General features: G+C 41.3%; 1 protein-coding gene across 1 annotated transcript in view; it reads right to left on the reverse strand.

The window, feature by feature from the left end:
* The window catches only part of tenm1 (teneurin transmembrane protein 1), a 191,533-nt gene that overhangs the window by 97,814 nt on the left and 70,003 nt on the right, over positions 1-23,716 (reverse strand). The window contains exons 5-6 of the mRNA XM_005719538.1: positions 20,963-21,201; positions 2,652-2,825 (exon numbers count right to left, since the gene is read on the reverse strand). Of these exons, the coding sequence (XP_005719595.1) occupies positions 2,652-2,825; positions 20,963-21,201 (413 nt within the window). The remainder of the gene's footprint in view (positions 1-2,651; positions 2,826-20,962; positions 21,202-23,716) is intronic.

Below are 23,716 nucleotides of genomic sequence, written 5' to 3' on the forward strand. Positions count from 1 at the left end.
TCCGGATTCTGATTTCGGAGTGGAGCCAACAAATCATCTTTATGGCATTGAAGTTGACAGAAAAACAACAACACTAAAAATACATGAACGACAATACAAGAAGATTACTACCTTCCAATCATTCCGCCAAGCTCGTTTCATCTCTCCCTACTGTGTCATCAGTTTATATCAAAACAAGCAGAAACTGATGACTATCCTCCAATCAGCCGCCTCAGCTATCTTCATGCTCCCACTGTTACTTGTGTTCCTTGTGTTTATAGCAGCGTGTTAGGCTAAGACAATTTATTCCGAATTAAAAAAAACTGAACATTTTGCATCTTGTTGTTCTTTGGGTTTCTTTTTTTTGGTGGTTTGCAGACAAGTCGTGAAAGCTTCTTCTAAGATGTTTAAGGAATTTGCTACTTTAATGACAGCAATTCTTTTTTAGCTTCGTCGTGTATCCGTCCCTTGCCCCCTTATCTCTCTATCCTTTCCATTCCTTCCCTCGCCATCGTTCGCGGTGTAATCTAGGGGATTGTGTGGTCTCTTGGTGTGAGAGGTGATGGGTGCAGCAGGATGAGCGTGATAATCTGCCACACTGGATTACAGCCTAATCTCTAATCTCCCTGGCCCTCCTCTGCCTGGGGACCACCTCCACCGTGCCAATTTTATTAATCTGAGCCCCCTGCATCAACAGCTTAGCTTTGCCCATTTTGATTTCCCAGCTTTCACGGCGCATATAAAGCAATAAGAGCTGAAACAATAGATTGTTGTGACGCAACACTCAGAAGTGAATTCCACGACCCCTGCGTGCTCTATTGGAGGATTTAGATACTGATGAGAGCGTTAATCCTCCGAATGTGAGGATTCATCAAGAATAGTTGCTTCAGGGATGTCCCAGGTTGCCTAAATTGCAGCGAGTTGCAGTTTTGCTTCGCACGTTTTCTGTGTAAGCGCTGAACGTGGGCTCCGACAGCCTCCGATGTAATATCCATCAGAATCACACCAACCATGAAGGTTGCTCTGTCCTGTCTGACTTCATGACCTGAGACGCTCACAATTAATGTCCCATATCGTGGGGTTAAACTGGTGTTAGTAATTCCTCTGGCTAGTTGGGAGAAGGCAGAGTGGAGAAAAGCAATTCCAGTCACGTAGCAGGAAAAAGAAAACGCGATTAACCAGTTTCCTAGCCTTTCTAAAAAATGAGTAATCAGAGTCAGGCTTATCTCTGGACTAATGTCTCTCTATTGTATTGGATCATTAGTTGTGGGAAGAGTGTTATTTACGAAGCCAGGGACTTAACGCACTAGAAGCTGATTGAAATTTGTAGACCTGTACCTGAAGATCTGAATATAAGCGCATGTGTTTGGTGTATGTGTTTGGTGCATCTTCAGTTTTCGCTCTTCAGCAACTCTTTGTACTCGTTTTAGCCTCTGCAGCAACACAACACGACAGGCTTAATCTTTGGCTTATGTGTATGGTGTTTGTAAAAGTGTGATTAAAACATTACATGTCATTGTTCAATATGTTTAGTTTGCAGAAGTTAATGGATCCTAAATTGAAGTCTCAGCTGTGGTTCACAGCATCATTAAAGAGAAACAACTAGAATCCTCTTAAGCTATGGTGCACAATTTGCCGTGGTCCAAAAGTAACCGAGACACTAAGTGGGCAGATGTGTCTCATTTTTTTGATCAATAATTCATGCCTAAAAGAGCTGCCATGTGGCTGAAAGTTGACTGAAAGTTGCCTTTGTGCAGAGGTGATAATATGAGGAGTAGAGTGGAGCCATGCAAATGAAGGACATAATACCAGGACTCGCACAAAAGCACAAATCTATCAGAGCACTATCACAGGTACCATCAAAACCAACAGCTGGCCTCCTTCCAGAAAACCAGGTGCACCCAGCAAAAGTAAAAAAATGGCAAACAGCATGAAGAAGTCTGCATGAAGAAGAAAAACTCATTTATGTCTCTGCAGCCCGTCAAGAGCGCTCTCCAGGATTTAGGCAAAGATTCAACAGTTATCCAAAGACAACTTCATGTCCATAATTTTTTAACACATTCCTCTCCTGTCTCAAAATTTGGCATGTACATTATTCATAATCCATTTGATGAGTCGGGTGTGTTACACATGTAAAGGCTTGTAGCCTTGAGCTGACAACCTAAAGCAAAGATGAGGAACTCTCTGCAAAAGTCCGCAGAACTTCGAAGCTACAACGCAGACAATTTTTAAAAACATTGTCAAAATGAAAAGTCCCAGCTGACTAACATCGCATAAGTCTGGTTAAAGACTGACATGAAGGTAAGTCCAGAGCAACTCTGAAGGGGTGGTTTTCCATGGAAACCTGAAATATGAAGGCCCAGAAAATAATTCCGATTTGTCAAAATACGCTCTTATTGGGCATGCTTAATGAAATAGTCAAAAATGCTTTCCTTGCCTTTTTGCTTGCAAAAATGTCGATAGAAAGAAAAAGAAAACAGCCAGGCACAGATAAAGAAAAATGAAGTGAAGCACTCGAAGTCATCACTTATGCTTTTAGTCAATACATTTAATACAAATTTTTCAAGCTGCTGTATTACATTTGTTTTGTTGTTACTAACGGGCAGATCCTGTCAGTAGCTGAGTGCAGAACATCTGTTATTACAGTGTACACTGTGTGCGTGTCAGCTCACCTCTGTCACCACTGTGTGTGTTTTCAGGGTTGAGCGTGTCCAGCAGGTGGACGGAGCTCGTCGGTCTGGTTTTGCTGCGGTCCTCTTGTTGATGGTCTGCTGAGCTCAGGCCATTCTCATACAGCTGGCTCTCACCGTGACGCAGATGCCAGGTCAAACCTAACAGGTGGACCGCTACACACACACACACACACGCAGATTGGCAGCCAAGGGTAAAGAAAAGAAAACAGACAGAGGAGATCATTATTCAAAACATGCAAGAGGGGTGTGTCTGAATCCTTTTTATAATGCCCATCTTAGAACACTCACTCTCTTTATGTGCTTATTAGCGTCCGGCAAAGCAAAGGACAATTAGAAAACACGCAGAGAAGACAAACTGTCACGCACACATGCGTGCATGCCTGCGCACATGGCACATGTGCACACCAACACAGAACGTGGCAGTGGTGGGCAATTAAGGCAGATCTTGTGAGTCTGAGCCCAGGGCTAGTATTAAAGCGCTAACACAGGCTTTTATGCATGACTAATGATGCTTTGAAAGCTGCTGCCGATTCACAATCCATATGGGCCTTTTAAACAACAAAGGGTATGAGAGAGGATACTGGATTCCCCCCTCCCACTCATAAAATAGTTTACTAGGACGGGAAACCAACATGCTGTTAAATAAAAACAACTAACACACGCCCATTAAGGAAATGAATTAGTTTTTTGCGAGTGTTGTCAGTAAAGTGTTGAGTAAAACATTCAGCTGTGTTCTGACCAATCAGGAGGTTCCATTCATTCAGGCTTATACTTGAGCAGTGTTTTAATTTTTTTTTTTTATTTCTTTAAAAGAATCTAAAAAGGTAATGTGCCTTTGCTGATAGGAAGAACAAAGCAAATGAAATAAATCATTGCAGTTTTTTTTCTCCCCTCCTCTGACACATTTGGAACATCAAACAAAAGCAAAGACTTAAATCAAAAAGTTACTATGTGCTGATGGCAGTCAGAGGATGGCTGCTGCATGCAGATCAAGGTAGGGAACTTCTAAGGACTTCAAACATCTTCACTGTCTGTCCTCTGTCTGCTGATTGCCGACACCCAGAAAAAGCACTTGACACGAGCTTGATAACGCTCGCGTAAAATGGCTGCTTAGAAAAACAAATCCACAATTATACGGCGCAACCAACACAATCACACAGGTACGGCGCAGACTCACACTTTTCTCATCTGTGCATACATGCATGCATGCACACGCCTCCACAGTCGCCCACACTCCACCCCCTCCTGATGAAGGATACCTAATTAAAACTCCAAATAGTTCAAAGCCATTTGCTGCTACTTTCCTTTGAGGAAGCACAGAGGAGAGGGGTGCGAGGCGGGGAAATAAAACTGTTTTCTCTGAAAAATACCAGCAAATCTATGATGAGCTCTGAGAGTTGAAGCCAACAGGGTCCCATGCCTCACTCTGGCATCTACGGGGATCAGCAAATCATACATTTCTACTTTTGACTAGCACTAGCCACTATTGGTTTAGCTATCTACTCATGCACAATATGAGCTCTTCAAAGCAGAACACTGACGATTACCAGGGCCATGAGGGAGACGTCATGCATCATTTAGCTCAAACTAATTGAACTGTCAGTCTGTGACGAGACCAGACATGGACACGCACAAGCTCCTCACGTCAGTGTGAGTACGAGTCAGTCATTTTTAAACATCTCTTGTTTTCTTTTTCTTTTTTAAAAAAAGGCGACGTGGGGGATTTTTCGCATAAACACCTTGCTGTGAAAGTACCTGTGATGATTCATTTTGATGCTGGAAAAAAAGGATGTCAAACAGTAACCCAAATGATCTTCCTTGTACATTTAATTTCATGGATTTAGCTTCCAGCAAAATCCTTTCGGTTGTCTGGTACTGCCCGTACTGCATCCTTAGCAGACAGGTGGGAGGAGAACGGAAGCAGGTAGAAAGAAACTCATGAAAAAAGCACACATACAGTGAAGGTGGTCAAAATCACACTTATTTGACACTGACAGAATTAGCAAGAGCGCCGCTGAAATTTCCTTTCGACCACGGCAATTATCTTTCTCTTAAAATACACCATAAAATATCATACCACACCTAAAAATGTAGGTTTGTATTCCTCGTCACAGTTTGTATGGCATTATATTTGGCAGTGGAGTGGAACAACCTATCATAGTTTCATAAATTAGTCTGTAAGAGTGCTCAGTGAGGGATGACAAGTTATTCCCAAACTGATACATTTGGCATTTCCACCATTAAGTCTCTCAGACTCCATTCTCTCCTCGCTTCCTCTCATCTGAATTGCTTTTCTTGCTCTCCATGTTTGTCTGGTGTCCCCCACACCTCTGCTGGCCAAGTATTACCCACTCCAGTTATGACTCTGCAGCGACAGTCCTCACCGGCTCTCCTACCTTCTCCTCGTCACCACTCCATCTCTCCTCAAAACACCCTCAGACCCCACTTCTCCTGCTCCTCCTCATCAGCCCTCCCCCCATTCTCTGTCGCTCTCTCTCTTACTTTATGGCTGTTGACCTTTTGCTTGAACACTTAGCATCTAGAGTTGCACAGCATGCATGCACACGCAAACACACCGGAGCAAGAAGGGAACAAGGACCTCTGAGTGTGATGAGGAGATGATGGAAGAGTGAGCGTTTGAGCATATGCTCTTGTACTTTTGAGGATCTAATGTCCAAACAGTAATATTAATACCAGTGAGGACATATTTGTTGGTTTGTCATTTAAGCAAATGAATTCCGGGCATTTAAAACTGAGCACTCATAGAGCCCATAATGTGGACAGGAATGGGAGTTTAATATATGTCTATCTATTAGGCATGTAGAGGTTACAAGGTTTCAATTGCTGCAGGTTATTCAGTGCCAAAGAGACATGAAAAAAGATGAGCAACTGCTGAGCATGAAGGTTTATTCTTGACCTTAACATTTATTCTGTCAGACCCCTGACTCACAGACAAATTAATATCGTTTTTGGACACACAAACGATACTGGCACAGTCGTCATAGAGATGTCCTGTCGTCCTGAGTTACGCTATCCTACACTCTAGAAAATCACAGAGACCTTGGAGAATCTGGATTATATCGTCAAATGAACTGTGGTGTTAGTTCTTATCTGTGATGATAAAAGGACATGCAGTCTCCTGAGGAAATATAAGAAAAAAGTCAACTACAACCCCCTCAAACAATGTTGGATAAACAAGTAACGGAGTGTTTAATATAGGCCCTTTGTGACACCTTGATATTTTTATTGTTCGCATTTCTTTATTAGATCAAAAGGAGAAATAACTTAATAGAAAATAATTTTTCCCACAAAACCATGTAGAACATTTAAACCTTCACTTGATGTTTTAGAAAATAAGCTTGCTTTCTTGGCAGGGCAATATGTACAGTAAATATGCAGGTACAGCTAGCTGCTAATTAGCTTAGCTTAGCTTAGCTTAGCCCCATACATTTCTTATTTGTTTTAAACAAGGCATCAGTCCAGTCCATTAATTCACTGCCTGTTTAACTCCTTTCCCTTTGTGCAGATTCTCCCTTTGACTGAGTTTCTTCTGATTTCCTGCCTCTTAGAAACAAAAGGGTGGGAAGTGCTGCTGAGCTAAAATGCAGCAGAGCAGTGTCTGTAGCATATTTAGGAAATGCACTGGAGTTTAAACTATGTAGAGCCAAGAGTAGAAAAAAACTGAACAGAGAGCCGAAGCCTGTGCTTTCAAATCATGAGGAATACATGTACAGATATACTGACCTCATGATTTCAGACTCTGGCCATGTGTAACATACTCATCCACTGTTGTAAAAGTATTTATATAATAGAACCACCCCCCCCACAGGAATCTGAACTTGTTAGTCCACATAACTGCCTGGAGACATTTCAAAGATGGCTACTGAGTGGCAAGAATTTCATCTAGAGAGACACCAGCACCTCTTTCCATTTAAAATACAGAGACGCTCTCACAGACTCACTTCCACACAGTGTGCAGCCAGTTATGCGAGCAGCATGTGCTCAGCCTGACCCTTCATTCTCGCTCTCTTTTCCTCCTGCCTGTCTATCCATCCCTCTCAGCGTCCATCTTTCTCTCTTGCGCTTTGGCGAAGGCACACGTTAGTGAGAGGACTCTGAGTTAGTCCAGTCATTATAACTGGTGAAGGAGCAGCGGCGTCGGCAGCAGCACAGTGCCAGCGATGAGCAGCAGTGCAGTGAGCTAACAGGCTGAGGCGCGCGCACACATGAATCATTGATCAGTGTGACAGTGAGATGACTGCCAGAGGTAATAGGACGGTACCGCTGTGAGGGGGGTTCTGTGCTGTACCCTCGCTGTCGGCTACCCCGCCGAGATGTGTGCGGAGGATGAGGAAAGCTGAAGAGAAGAGCGTGGGGTGGAGGGAGCGAGAAACAGACAGTTCACTATTAAAAGAAGGAGGTACTTGATGTGGCTTTTTCAGGTTTTCTTAAACTACCGTGGAGAGAAATGAGAGAACAGAGAAGAATAAAAGCTGGTGGAAATTTAGTAGCAAAGTGAGGCTTGCTGAGATAGCAGCAGCATCATAAGCTTTCTCACATTAGCGGCTAAAACGCAAAGATGTACAGATTACATAGGAGACAAACCATTTCAGGTGGTCGACATGGCGACAATGCTAGCATGCAGCATTCGCTCTTGTTGTCAGGCATGTATGTGTCTCCAGATTAGATAAAAAATGATTGTGTGCTCCGATGACGATTAGATTTCACACTTGTGGTGGGAGAAAGTGGGAGATGTGCATGTGAGCATGCATGTGTTCATTCCTCTTTAACCACTGAAGTAAACCAGATATCGTTATCAAGTATTTGTATCAGTCCTGGGCAGAGCTGTGGGGCACAATGGGGGTGATTGACTGTGAATATACTGCCTTATCGATAAGCATTACAGCCAAGGTAGCACTGCAGTCAGTTAAAAATGATTTATCAATACCCTCACACAAGTGGAAACACATCCAGGCCTGATTGCCAAGTCCTTTTTCGCTCGTAGACATGGCTAACCGCCGACTATATTCTGTCTGACAACCAAAGACTACAGCCAGCTTTGCCCAGCAGCAAACACTTTCAAGCACATCAGTCATTCGATTTAGTGCGTAGTTTAGCATGTACAGTAAAGGCAATTGCTCATCCAAGTTCTGCATGGCTGTGTCAGCCTCTAGCTAAGCCAAGACTTCTGAGGGATGGGAGAAAGAGAGGCAGGGGTGGGAGTAAAAAAGAGGAGAGACAAATGGGGAAAAAACAAGTGTGAAGGAGAGTGAAGGAGAGGGACTTCAGAGCCAATAAAACAAATCTGTGTCTAAGTCAACGTTAGAGTAGAGACTAAGAGCCCGGGGGTCCGCGTGCCCTGCCGCATTTTCGCCTGTCGACCCTCGCTTCACTCTGACAGACGAGAGGTGCTAAAGTGTTTTTCTTACTCCCCTCCACAAACTCCTTGAAAGCTACTAATGCCACTGTCAAGACTGTTTAACTGTGTGCTTTTTGCATGCATGACGGACTGTCTTTCGTGGGTGTGTGAGAGAGCATGAGCAGAGGCTCATTGCCGCAATTTTTTAACCGGTATAAACCTCAGGACTCATCATTGGTTTGACCTTGCTAATCTGAAATGGGACGTCTCGCTCGGATAAAGGGATGAAATGACGGAAAGAAGGATAAACGAAGAGCGGAGGTGGTGACACACTTAACGCGTCTTCAATGATGAGATTTGCTGTACACGCCGCTGTTTATTTACCAGTAAAACTCGCTGTCACACTTATCTAGTTAGTCATGGTTGCGACAGTACACCAAGTCCAACAGATCACAGCTTTCTTCTTCACGCATTTCTCTGTTGTTCTTTCATTTCCCATCACGCCTCCTCTCTCTTTCTGTCAGAGTCCCCCCATCTCTCCCCATCTGTCTCCCACTAGCTGTCTCACTGATCTGGTCTCTTACTGAAAGCTGAGTAATGTTACGGCGGGCAGGATATTACTCAATGAGCAGGGGATTGCCGCCATGTTACATTTCCCTCTGGCAGCCACCATCTACAGCTGAAATGCTGAAATGCTGCAGACAAACAGCGACGCAGCACCGCCGGTCATATACGAGCTCCATCTCTGCTGGTTTGGAGCGTGGGTGCATGCCTACATTTGTGTGTGTGATAGAGAGGATCGAGAAGATAAGGAAATGCGTGTGTGTGAGTTGCCGCGCGGTGCCTACCGTGCACGTGTGTGAACTCGCCCAGTGTACCGTTGGAGCTATTGAGGCTATTTTGTTGCAGCTTCTCTGACCTTCTGGAGACATTTTACCAAAGGGCTCTCTCACCATTCAGAGCTTTCTGACCACAGTCTGTCTACCCATTTAAAGCAATTTTACCAAAGGCTCCTGTAGCTGTTAGGGCAGTTTTAGCAAAGGCCAGCGGGTTTCTTAGAGCTGCATCAGACGACCAAAATAGAGGACTGAAAACAAAGAGAAACTGGAACAATCAATACAAACCCCAATGAGGCATGAAGCAGCTGGCTGAAAGAAGCTGGAGGTGAGGCGCGTGCTCACATGCACGGAAACACACAGAATCCAATTACAAAGTCACACATGCACCGTCTTGCACATACAAACACACACACACACGTTTGGACTCGTCAAGGACGAGTATTTAAGGATAATTATTTAGGCAATAATACAGTTTAAACCAATATTCAGCCTGAATTGGTCTCCATTCACACAAAAGAACACCGAGCACGATAGACTGTAGTAAGCAAGCAGACTTTGGTCCCATTAATTGCAAAGCAAAGAGAGAAATGAGAAGGATCTACAAATGTGCTGCCAGTTACACACCATTATGCATCGTTCTGTATGCCTAGAAATAAATAAATAACTGAAATGCATGGCTAAAATACAGCAAATTGTATGAATACATGTATTTGTGCTAAAAAAAATAATATTTTTACTCTTCAAAATCTGAATAAATACATATTTTTTAATTAACTAATGAGTCATTAGCTCACAGCATATACAGTAAAGTGACTGTCCTGTAAATCTGAGATAAATATGCTTGAAAAAATCTGTCGGGGCAAAAAGGATAAAGCCAACATCAGCACAGAGCACCTCTGCGTTAGCTGCTGTACTGTGATTGAGTCGCTATGTGTGTGACAGCGTTTTTTGTGTCCACCTTAACCGCTCTCAGCCGGAACACTCCGAATAGAAAGGATTCTACTTTCCCGGCACTACTGGAAACAAGCTGTAGCAGCCAATCTTACCTACTCAGCATTGCTGAGTAGATAATTGGTTGCCAGTTGCCCTCCATGACAGAGCCACACAATGAAGAGGATCGCCGCTGATCCCAGACAAACAGGCAACCACCTGTTCAGAAGCTTTCCTTCGGGGGAAGGTAACATTTCATTAGAGCTACGCCAACTCAGCACCTCAACGGCTTCGTCCCGACAGCCATCACCAGACTGAGCTGACCCTCTAACGTTACCTCTATACACAATCTCTGGCCTACTGCCCACCACCTGCTATCAGAACAGACTGCAAACCTCTTCATGCAAACTGCTCACTCTATTGAGGTCATTACTGCTACACACTAGTTTCTGTAAGCTAACGAATGCATTGCAATGCAGTATTTTTAAAAAGACCTCATTAGTACTGCCTCCACAGTCTTGCGGTGTTTTTTTCCCCAGCTTTTGTCCATCTGCCGATTATTTCAGTAGCTCATGTCACTGAAGGTTCAAAATCCATGAAGCATTTTTGCACTGACTGCTTAGCACAGCATGCTGCGCAGTGGCTGGAAGACTGTGCTGTCTGATTGCATATAGGGTTCAGTTCAGATGGAATAAAAGTAGGAGACCCTCAGCCGAGTGAATCAGCACAGTTGAGCTCTTCCCATTTAGACTTGGACCATCCTTTTATTTATGTCTTGTAGATGGATTTATTCAAAGTCTTTGCTTCTTTGTCCTTTCTATATGTACGCTGAAAATCAGGCCATGGACTTTCAATATTTTAGTATTAACTAGTAAAATTAAACATTTCTTAATAAGTTCACTTCTATTACCGTTCATACCAGTTAACTGTGCAACATGCAGGCCCTGTGTTTGGCTGGTGGTAGGAAGAAGAGGGCCTTGTTGTCACAACAGGAGAAAATATCTTAGGTAAAGCAATGCTACATATTTTCTTCACTAGCAATACCAGTTTTCATGTTTTCTCAGCTCCATACCAAAGTGAGGTCCTTTGTTCACGTTTCTGTGTTTGCTATGTTCGCTATTAAACTGTGACAAGTTAAACGAGAGCCCAGAGCACTAGTGTTGAAAAAGAACAAAGCTACCAAGCATTGTGTCCAAGCTGGGAAAGCCTTTCTCTTTTCAGTCTCTGAAAAACCGTGTCTGTGATAGGAACTATCATGTCTAAACACTTCCAAATAATATTCAACTTTCAGGAATCACAAGTGGTGTGCTGGTCAGCACCGTTACTTCACAGCAAGAAGGTTTAGGTTGAATGTATTTATGTGAGTATTTCCTGGTAAACCATCTTCCTCCCACATTCCAAAGAGATGCTTGGGGTTGGTGATCAGAAACTGGCCATAGGTGTGACTTTGAGTGGGAGTGGTGGTTTGTCTCTATGTGTTAGTCCTGATTGGTGGCCTGTCCAGGCAGTACCCTGCCTCATGTCCTGTGACAGCTGGAATAGCCACCCCGTGTGACCCCTTATGACTCAATAAGTAGAAGAAAATGGATGGATAGGCAGAAGAGGCCTAAAGGTCCCATGCACATCCATTCAGTCTAACTTTTACATATTGACTACACTTTATATAGTTTCTGTATATTCAGCCTAGATCTACCTCCAACTCTATACTTCTGAATAACTGTGCAATCAGTAACGATAAAAGCACACACGATGTTATTCATGCACTCTGAATGGGGCTGCATTCATTTTCGCTGTACCTTTTGTGCGATGAAAATAAAGATTCTGACTCTATTTCTGTTACATACTTTGTCACTAGCTTTATTACTTTTCTACATTTTAAAAACACCACAGGAACTTTTTGACCAGACATAAGGTAATTTATTAAAGCACTGCAAGTGCTCTAGCTCCTATAACAGCCACTTTTAGTCTGTCACCAATGTCTGGGACATTACAAAAAATCCTTTATGTAGGTTTGAAGTCACTCAAAATGTTTTTATTTGAAAAATCTAACTTTTATGCAAGGTGACAAAGAATTATACTGAACACGATGACAAGGTTGGAATCAAATCAAATAAAATAGAAATTTTGTCCTTAAAAATGTGTTTTTGTTATCAAACGAAGTCACGTGTCAGCAGATAGAACTTTGCAAATCTTTGGTATTCACCTAATGTTTCCTGAAGTGCTTCCCACGAAGTGGTTTGACAGGCAGTTGGACACTTCTCACATATCACATGGTCATGCTGTCTCCCCAAACAGCTCAACAGGGTTGAGAGTTAGAGAGATTGTGCTAGCCACTCCATCACAGGCAGAGACCACCTGACTTTGTTTCTGATCAGCTCTTAGAAAGTACGGAGCCACCACTGTTTTAAAGCACAGGCTTACTGGGTCTCAAGCTGTGGGGTCTGATGATGTAAAGGGTCCAAGTGGCTTTAGGTGGGGAGAATAAAATTCACCAAGAGGAGAAAAAAAATCAACCCTGACTTTTTGCACAATGGCCAATTCTCATGCTTCTGGCAGGCGTCAAACTCTTTCAATGTCTGTGTCGCGCTTTCATGCTGCCCAAACTAATCTCATGCTAAATAAGAAAGCCTTCACGACAAAAAAAAAAAGAACGTGTAAAATTTAACATTATTTTTTTTTCTTCCAGGTCTGAACAGCAGGCTTTTTCCACATTTCTTGCCTCATTCACTTTGCTCCGCAATTTCACATCTATTACAAACTGAAATGTCCGTAAAAAAGTCATACCAGTGAGTGGTGAGAGACTCGCTCGCATGTCTAGAAAGTGTAATAAAAGTGCTTCGATAAAACATTATCAAGAGCTGAAGTTGTGTTTGTTGCTTAGAGCTGTGCCCGTCTGAGGAGTTTATTTAATAGCTGCGGCGTCAGACGGCAGCAGGATCCATCCACGAGCGTCTTCAAAGCGAGAGAGTCATGCACATTTGCATAGTCGGTACAACAGAGGTAACATCATCATTATTCACAACTATTAATTATTCCCTACACAGAGACGGGATCAATCAGGTTCTAAAGGCAAATGAGATTGTGTTCGTTTCTACTCTGCATCATGTTCATTACTGTGTACGCATTAAGCGTGGTTGATGCTTTTGCAGTTGGGATGCGGTTGAGAGGTCATTGACCTGTTTACGAGGGAACTGGCTGTGACTGATAGACGTCCACAGGGCATGGCACGGGGTTGGAAAATAGAGTATTAGCCTTCTTGGTTCAACTTCTCAGTTATCTTCCAGAACACTCCCGCTTAGCACCACCCAAACAACCCTAATGAGCACTCCTCCAACATCTTACTTGATCCTACAAATGTTCTTATTTTTAATCTGGACACCTCCCTCATATGTTTTTATATCCAACACTGGTTCTCTTTCACCCATCCTAATAGTTTCCATTCAGTGGTCAGTCCCATGTACAACATCTCTGCCTCAAAGGTAAGCATGCTGGAGTTGCCTCCTAACTGGTCATTTTGAGACTGGTGCCAATTAATACAGCTGCCAGCTCCTATGTGCGGTTACCCCTTCTGAAACTACAGACCCTTATGTACTTGTCCTCTTGCTCACATTTCTTTTATTCATTTTAAGACCAGCTGGTGCTGTTCTGTGAAGGTAGCAGCCTACAACCTAATGTTTTTTATGGCATTTTCCCCACGAGGTATAGCCCTCGTTTTTTTACAGAACGATTATTCTGACGAGTTTCGAAACAAAGTTGTTGTTGTTTTTCTGTTGTTTTCTTTTTTATGGCCATTTTCAGGCTACAATCAAACCCACAGAGGCTGTTGCTACACACACTCAAATAACCAAATTTATTGCTTCCTTAATCAGTGCAACAGTTTTTTGCATAATTGGGATTTTTTTGGTTTTCCTAATTATAAAAACATTACTTCACGTAACACAATGTTCCACTGGAACACAGGACTGATGAATGTTCATTAAAAATTATGAATGATTTATAATTAATAGTCACTTCTTTTAAATGTCTGTTACAACATTTGTACTAAATGAGTCATTTTGATACAAATAAATCTGTGTTTGTCAAACGTTTCACTTTTCTGGGGTTAAACATCGATATGGATTTATGTGTTTTAAAAAAATATATAACAAGCCCCACTGGTAGGTTTGTGGGGCTTGTATCAGATAGGCTGGAAACTGTAATGGAGATTTGTTTGTTTTGTACGAAGGTTTTTCTTAGTCTTCCTAGATAAGCTAGATATTAGATTATTGGTTAATGATCTCAGACATGATTTGTAAATCATTCATAGCCAGTAGATGCTCTTTGTTTGGCTCACATTAGCTCAGCAATCGTGACAGCAGTCGGTAACTGCAGTGTCTATACCCTAACGTCTTCTGTCACACTGTGAAAGCAGATGAAGCAGCTTAAAGAGTAAAAATTATTTCGCCTTGATTGTAACATCAGCTGCTACATTTTTAGGCATTGTATATAAAAACAGCAGCAGACAACACATTAGACTTTTTTGACAAATTCTAGCTTTGATTTCATTTCAGTTTATGAACTCTGATCTGCATATATCTAAAATTTGGAGATAATTGCTATGAACAAAGAATTAGAATAATACAAATGCAGATTTGTGTCTTTTATCTGTTTTTAAAAGGTTTTTGACAGGAAACAGCCAAGAAAATGATTATATTGATAAATGGAGGCTTACTGAATAATATTCAAAGCTCTTTTTTGGATGTCAGCTGCATTTTGCTACATTCTCTGTCAAGATGATCTCACACTGCTTTAATACTGTTGAGGTCTGGTATCTGGGGAGGCCAGTCCATCACTAATAGCGTTCCCATTACCAGATGGTATTGTGTGATGGATGAAAATCTGACTGTAGTTTCTGTGTTCATAACTCAAACCTCAACACAACTGACTGAAATTCAGCCCCAAATAATGACACAGCCTCCACTGTGTTTTACAGATGGCTGTAGACACTCGCTGCTGTACCTCTCTCCTGACCTTTTCCATACAAATTGACAACTAAATAAAGTAAAATCTGGATTCATGACTCCACCAGACACTGATTTTTAGTCCAGTTCTTGTGTAATTTGGCTACAACAGCCTTTTCTCCCTGTTTCCCTTCCTCAAGAACAGCTTCTTCACAACAACAATGCCACTGAGACCATTACTGATGAGGCTTCACTGAACAGTAGATGGATCAACTGAAGGGCCAGATGCATCTTTCAGCTCCTCTGTCAGGTCTTTGCTGGATTTTTTCCCCCTGTTTCTTAAGGACATGACTTTCACATACTGTTCCTTTGCTCAAGATAGCCCTTTAAGTCTGCCACGTTGTCTTTTGTCCTCCACTTGTCCGGTTTCCCTAGTTTTTTTAAGGACGCACTGCACACCATGCCAAAGTTTTCATCTAATAGCTTTCTGGGAATCAACTTGTTGGTGCAAAAAATTGTTTTATGCCTGCACCACTGTGTTATCCTGGGGGAAAAAAGGGGATTTTATGTCAGTCTGCTACTAACAAAGTCTGTCTGTCTATTAAATGTAGACGCAGCAGTGGTTTATCCCTTGATTTAGTTTTTTATGCTTTAATGATTCGTGGGTCAGTGTTCGCAAAGCATAACAAAAACCAAAAAAACAACATTGCTCTGAAAATGGGCAGGTAAAGAAATGAGGAGTGGCTTGAGACTTTTGCACGGGACTGTTAATCAAGTCAATTTCCTCCACTGTTTTTGTTGCATAATGTTCTCCTCAAATCACATTTGCAGTTGCCCAACTTGGAAGCCAGGGAGGTCAACAACATAGAACAAGCACTTCATTTATGATAAGCTGTAATCAGCTCGGAGCTTTGAGACAGACAGGCCTGCTAGGACATTTAGAGGAGAAATCCACATTGAGAGGAAAGAACCTAAAAGCCCTGCCTCAGTTTGAAGCTGTCAAACATACCATGTGTTATATTATACATAAAATTAAGATACTTTTTAAAAAAAAATTATAAATGTATCTGTTGATTTTCTGATAGCAATTGATTTATCAGAGTGTCTAGAGTGTGAAATTGCTTGTTTTGTGCAACAGAAAAATGATTTAAATCACCAATTTATCACATTTAGGAATACGAAACCAAAACATGAATTTCATTAATCTTTACAAATAAAAAAAAAACGTTATCAGTTCATTTTGTTGTCAACTTTAACTGAAGTGAAAAACAATTTCAGCACCGTGTACATAAACATTGGAGCTGACAACGGAGAACTGATTAATCATGAGAAGTTTTCAAGCACAGCTGCCAAACATTTGCTTGTTCCAGCCTCCGAGACTGGTGTGCTACTTTGCCTTTTATTCCTGTGAGCAGAATATATTTGGAGATTTGGAAGAAGCCATTCACTGGAAGGCATTACCTTAGGCTCTGGAAAATCAAATTAAGACAATAATCTGTGGCTTTATCTTAATGGAAATAACCATTAGCTCTAATAAACACATGTTTTTTCTTTTAAGCACAGTTGGAAACTGCACTGTGTTTGACCTCTCTGATTAATATGCAACGTTTAAGGGCAGATGCTCGGATTTGCCATCAAACTGTGAAAGTAGATTTGCGCAAAGGAAAAAAAGACATGAATGTAATAAACTTAAAGCCACTAACAAGTCATTTGGCTCTTTATGGAACCAAAAGCCCCAAAGCGACACACACTGCACAGCAGAACCACAAAGACGATCATAGCTGAAAGTGCACGCTGTGTCTTTGTGCATGCATGCGTGTGTGTGTGTGTGTGTCTGTGGGACCAAATGTGATTTGAAGGTGATTATTTGATTGCAGGGTGCTGCTGACTTGCTCATTTCACCTGAATCAGAAGCTTCTCCCTGTTGCCATAGAGATGATTATCATTCACAAGTGAAACATCCCACCCTCTCTCATATTTGATTGAGCAACTGAGGATTGTAACCATTTAAAACAGCAAGACATTCATTAATGCAGAAAATACTCTAATTAGCTTTTTCTGACAGCATGATAAAGCAATGGTAGGTAGTTTTTTTTCCTTCTTCTTCTTCTTTTTTAACGCAGGCTTAAATGAGGCTCAAAATAGAAAAATGAGTTACGGGTAGTGTTGTCAATAGCAATATTCTTCAAGATTACAGATGCAATCTTAATCTGTCCTCTATCTCTCCTTAAATGCCCCTTTCACTATCATAATGCCTGCCTCTCATATCTGATGGCCGTGTTGTGCTTAATAACAAGCTATGACTTGGGGAGGGAGGGGCGCGTTGGGGGATAAACAAATTAACAAAGCTATTCGCAGCCCCTGCAACACCAGGGGGTATGGGAGGAGAGGAGAGAGGGCAGTAAAGGAAGAGAGGATGGCTGCCTTAGCTAATCACAACAGGGGGCACACACCGCAATCACTTAGGCACAGCATTATCTCCGCAATCATGCATCGTCCTATTGTTGTGCTAATTGGAATTCTTAATTTGAAATACAATATTATTGCTTCATTATTTGGTGGGTTACTTTGCTTCAAATTAATAAACAAAGTCACATAACTTACACACAGAGCTTTAGAGACAATAAAGACGATGGTTTTCGAAGGATGTTAGGAACGGCTTCCCAGCTGTTAAGAAACCGCTGGCAGGACGGCGCTGACCGTTAAACCGCTCGTCCACTCCGCGTCCTCACAGAGCACGCGGGATCAGTTACAAGCTTAGTTACACGTCGAAGCACTGTGGAAAGCAGTGTAAGGTTTGGCCGAGAGTCATGAAAAAAAGACGAAGATTGAGCCAAAACTGACAGCTGCGTTAAAACGATTTCCACCGAGGGGAGGAACCCTCTCCAACGCTCTGAAATGTTAGGCTCCAGCTTGGCATGCCTGTAAAGGAATATGTCATGTTCATATCCTGCAAATAATCAGCAGTGTCTGCGGAATAAAACTGCAGAAGATATACACACAACATTTTACCTACTGCAGGATAAGGAAAAGAAAAACTATGTGGGGCATCCATGAATCTACCTTCTTATTAATCCGCAAAAGGTTTGAAGAGCCAAAACAAGTAAATGAATGAATTGGAAAAATAAAGCAAAATAAGTAAATGTTAGTTTTTCAAGTCAACCTACATAAAACCGGAAGAAAAGCAAAGACTGTCAGTATGTTTGACATCTCGCTTGACTTCAATTCACCTAAATGACTCATCAGTTATCCACATTGTTTCTGTTGGCTGTCAGAGATAGTTTCTGCATTTAGTGAGTGAAAAAGGTAAAAATAATTTAGCTAAGAAACATGTTCAACATGTAAAACTAATAAATAGATATAACATAAGTCTGACAACTGGATACTGGATACGGCAGGCACTGATCATATTGTGAAAAGCTAAACTAAAGACAAACATGACTTCGTTTTCAAAGCAGAGTGAACTCATTTCATTCTGGATTATATTATGATAATGAGAAGAAGCGATTTGAAATCAATAAACGGGCAAAAGTCAGCACGGCGAGTATTTCGATGAAGATGAGAAAGTGCACTGGGACATTTTTTTTCTTCCCCTCTTCCTGTCAGTGGCTGTTAATTAATTCATTAAAATGACTGAATCATTATGTAATGAGAGAACCTAATCATCCTGTGGCCTGTGTCTCAACCTCTCCCCCTAGACAAAGACATTAAGTCCATGACCACTTTAATCTTGCAATTTGAATGCCTTTGATTTACAGGCTAACATATCATCTGTGCTTACATCCCATACGTCTTGGTGCGGTTGCCATGGTGACGTCAACACGGAGATCAATCACTGCCAAACAGGAGCGGAGCATGACACCAATTAAAAGGTGATGTCGTCTCCGAGTCATCACTCACACTCCTCACTAATGCACTAATTACCGGGGCTGGGACATTAATGGAATAGCATGGTTCAGCCTGGGGATTAATCTGCGTGGATTCGCTTGTGTATGTGTGATGTCTGTCTGTGATGTGTGTGTGTGTGTGTGTGTGTGTGTGTGTGTGTGTGATTAATGCAAACCCCCCGCCCTGCTCCAGCGTGACCTTGAGCACCACCACAGGAGGGAAATGAACTAGCTGGGTGGAGGGTTGGGATATCTGCACTTGGGGCAGCGGAGGGGAGCCGATGTGCTGCGGTCGAGGGCCCGGCCAAGGTTGAGGCTAAGCAGGGAGATGAAGCAATTGGAGGGGATCGATGATTAAATTTGGTGTTTGACTTTGACAAACTCTGCTAATGATCTTCCAGACCACAGACCTACTCAACAACTTTCCAGTTTTTAAGACTCTAATTACTGCAAAGATAGCTTCAGTCATAAAAACTGAACTTGATCTGCTTTCATGAGAACATTTAAATCCTTTGCACAAGGAAAATTAACAAAACTGCAGTTTAACAGCACTCCGTTACAATTAAAGGTATGACCAATAAACGCCCTGCGGTGACAATACAATTCAATTATTAACTTCACTATTTTTACACCTTCCCGTCTAAGTTGATTATTGATTTATTAAATTCTCCAACTTTTATTCCTCTCCAGAACTGAGTCTGATCCCGTATTTCCATTTAGCGTCACACAGATGCAATTACTGTTGAACTTTTATTTGGCAAACATTAATTTTCACATGGTAGTGCAGAGTAGAGTCACATTATTTCCTTTGTAACTAACAGAAGACTTGATGAAACGCAATCAGCCATGTTTTTGGGCGCTAAACAATAATACAATTTATGTAATTTAACTCATTTAAGATGAGACTAAAATATAAAATTTAATGCAAGAAGACAAAATGTAAGAACTTTTATATTAATAGTTATTTCAAATAGGTTGTTGCTTATTGCTACTTATAGCTTAACTCTTGCTGTTGTCTAGTTTAATCTATAATAGCACACCGTATTTAATATTTCATGTGTAAGTAAGTAAATGTTATTTTTGTAGCACATTTAAAACCAAAAAGTTGCACTTTTACACTAAAACTAAAACCGAATAAACAGATTCCCAAAAAATATATGCTAGACACATTCACAATATTTACATGAAACAGTCCAACAGCTACCAATCAACAGTTTCCATAAGCTTGACAGAAAAGCTTATCTAAGCCTTTAGCTTAGACTTAAAAACAGTCACAGTTCATGTTCATGTCTGAGGTCATTGGGGAGTTTTGATGCAACAGCATCAAAGACACAAGCTCCTTTTGAAATAAGCTTCAACTGCAGGATGATCAGGAGTGATTGAGGAGCAGACCTTAATGGTCTTGAGGGGACATATAGGCACAGTTTATATGTTAAATCTGTGAACTAGTACTTTGTGCAGCGTACTAAAATGCAGGCAATAGTTCAGCAGCCAGTGTTGAGCTTATTAATTTTAGGTTATCTTGGTTTAATAGTGAAAACGATACAAAACAAAAGGGATGAAAAATAACCAAAACAAAGTGCAGTAATGACATTTACAAAGTTGTGATTAATCCGAAATAAAATGTGGGGGTTAAATAGGAAGTCTTTGCTTTTAGCGAATGAAAAATCAAATTAATTAATCATTAAAGGGGAAAAACAATCGACAAATATGTAAACAGTAAAAAAAAAAAAAGAAGAAAAGGTGCAGGCAATTAGGTGCTAAGCTTAGACAAACCTGGATTGATTAATATAATAAAATCACCAAGGGAGAAGTTTAATAAGGTTGTGCAACTTTGTGTAGCTGTGTGTATGTGTGAGTGTGGGAGAGAGACTGTGTGAAAAACATCAAATAAGTCACTGCATGTGTGGATTCCTCAAATATTAGTTTTGTGAGCTTTGGTCCAGAACAGCTAATTTACAATTTAGAACATCCTTCGGAGTGAAGACAATGCAATACTGCTTCAAAGTAAGAGCAAAAATTTCAGCAGGCCTGCTTTGATCCCATATCGATCGCCCTTTCTTTTTTTCTTTCCTTTTATTTAAGTTCCTATATTTATATTACCCTTTGAATACAGAAACATTGTGCATGCGTAAGGTTCCCTGTTAGAAGGCTACAGTTTGTTTCTGTATTTTTATTGCTTCCTTTTATGATTTAATTAGGCACTCTCTTGGCAAGTCCCACAATTTTCCAACTCCTCTAACAATCCCTTTTGAAAATGTAAATTTTCCACTAAACTCAGAACTCTTCATGCTTCTCATTCATGACACGGGCTGGGTGCGTGACGGCAACTCACCGATGACGTAAGTGAGCAGCAGGGCCAGGGTGAGAGTGAGGAGTGACGCAGACAAGGCTGTGCACTTCCAGTTGCAGCAGCGGTGAGGCTTGTTGAAGGTAAACAGTGGTCTGGTCACGCTGCTGCGCGGCAGAGGCCGAGGTGGAGGGGAGTACACGGTCCCAGAGGTCAGGGGGTATCCCTGTCCCGCCCCTGACAGCAGAGCTGACGAACCAGACCCCTGCTTGAACAGGAAGTGTCTGCAGGAGAAACATACATAAAAGGTGTTATTGCAAAATGCAGTTTACCGTTACCTTCCTCAGTTACTGTTGCTATGCTTTCTCGCGGTCTCATGTGCAATTTTCAGTTATAACAGCGGGACATTACTACTCTAAATTCTATTTTTTTTTTGTTCATGGAAAAAATGGCTTTTAGACCCCAGCCAGAAGCAAACAAATCATGCTTTTCATTTTTCGCCAGGAACTGCTAATTATGGCAGTTGACCTGATAGCTATTACTCATTTTAATCAACTGTAGCCAGCTAATTAAGCTAACATTGGCTCTGGTAGTTGGTTCAAAACCAGAATTTTCACTTGTTAAAAAAAAGGTTTTTTGACAAGTTTGGTTTTTGGGTTCTTTTTTATTAGAGGATTTTGGGTTTTTTTGCATTTGATGAAGTACAACAATTTGATAATTACTGAAAATGACACAAAATGCCAAAACTAGTGAAACCAAATGACCATTTATTTTATCGCAAATAGCTGAGCCAGATTAAGAAGCCTGGATGGATTCATACATACAGAACTAAAGGATCATCATTTCTTTTTATTTACAATGACAACATCCAACAACATGAAACAAACATACATGTTTAGTGCTCGCCTCTGTCAGTGCGCCCCAGGGCAGCTGTGGCTACAATGTAGCTTGCAATCACCTGTGTGTGAATGTGTGAATGACTGAATGTAGTGTAAAGCGCTTTGGGGTCCTTAGGGACTAAGTAAAGCGCTAAACAAATACAGGCCATTTACCATTTACATGTTGTGTCTAATATGGCTGACATTACCATGTAATACCAATCTGAAAACTGTACAATTATCTTTCAAATATAATCTATTAATAAAGCTAACTTTCCAGTAAGGCTTTTTTCAGTTATCAGATGAGGGAAGAAGCCTAGATGTTACCCAGCAGTCACTTCCAAACTGTTGCCAGTCCCCTGTTAAAATCCTGATCTTGTATAATTTGAAACAAGACTTGCTGATCTGTCATGTGGCCACCTATATGCTGCTCCTCTCTGCCATTGAATGAAGAGTGTAGTGCATTTAAAGCTACAGAAACTCAAACAGCCTGTTTTTTAATGGGGCTAAAACCAGAGATCTACAGCATACTGATAGTAAAAGAAAAGAAAATCTGGACTTTTCTCAGTTGAAACTTTAAGACACATTCTGAATGAAACTATTATAACATGTAGCTTTTAAATACTGTATTTTTCACCCCAATTACAGTACCTCACACATCACCTATTCAAGTGGAGAAAGCTTGAAAGTTCTGCTAAGCAGAGCTACGGTTAAGCTATGACTGGACCGTTGCTCTTCAAGGCGACAGGTTAAGCAAGCGCTGTATTAATTGCTGCCCTAATCTTACAAGCGAGGAGCTGTTCTGCATTCGGCGCTCTGCAAAGTAACTCCTACCTCTGGGACCGCTGTTGGTGCTTTTCTAAAGCAGATTACAGTACACAGCTGGAAACAATCACAGTAACCATGCAGGCCTATCTAGGACAGTGCTTCAACGCTTCACCAATTAGCACAGTGCAGACATCATTTTTCTCAGGTATCTAGTATCATATTCTGATTCTATTCATGCAAATCTGTACTCGGTGGATTTCAGTCTCACGCTGATGCACGCCTGACTGAAGCTCATTTAAAGAGCCCCCAAGGTGGGGGACTTTAGAAGAGACCCCCTCTCCCACTATTTTTTGAATGATGAATACAGACTCGGGTTTCACATATCACAGAGAGGACAGACTGTTCCACTTTGCCCATGCATGAACACTCAGTCCTTTTTTGAACCTGTCCAGAATAAGCACTTAGTGCTGTGCAAAAGAAATTCAGCTAAACTGTTAATATCTTACGTGTTTGTCTCCATTTGTGTGCCTGTAATCTAAGCAATCTGTTAAACTTCCAAGAAAAGCATCATCAAAAATTAATACAGGAACCAAATCCAAGGAAGAAGAGTAGTCTGAGGAAGTCCCTAAGCGCTAGGATTCTACTTGTAATTTATAATGTGTTCTGGAAAGCAGGCAATTTTTGTGGCAAATGTATACCACATACATTATTCACAGTTACTGCATTATAACAATCAGACAACGGACAGTATTGGGATGTACTGCATGCAAGAAACAGCTATGTAATACACTTGTAGCACATTATAGATAAAGTATAGGCTGACAGGCTGAAAAAGGGCATATATGACCAAGTATCTCTCTCTGGTGCAACGTTATGAGCCACTACTGTAATGCAGAGCAGCACTGATATGAAAGAGAATGAAACAGCCCTGGCAGCCAAGGATCAATGACTTACCTATTCCTTTTTTGACTCATCAAAGCGACTACTTAAGTTATACGGCTGTATTCATTAAACGACGATGAGGTTTATTCTCATTATGAAAAAGAGTGTGTTAGATTGCCACTGATGATAGGAAACTAAGCTGCGGGGCAATTAATCTAAGTAGCATTTCATCTATATTGTGTTTGGATAATGGGGGGCGAAGGTTGGATGG

This window comes from Pundamilia nyererei, unplaced genomic scaffold, assembly GCF_000239375.1.
Source record: "Pundamilia nyererei isolate P.nyererei 1_Seehausen unplaced genomic scaffold, PunNye1.0 scaffold00001, whole genome shotgun sequence".
NCBI lineage: Eukaryota > Metazoa > Chordata > Actinopteri > Cichliformes > Cichlidae > Pundamilia > Pundamilia nyererei.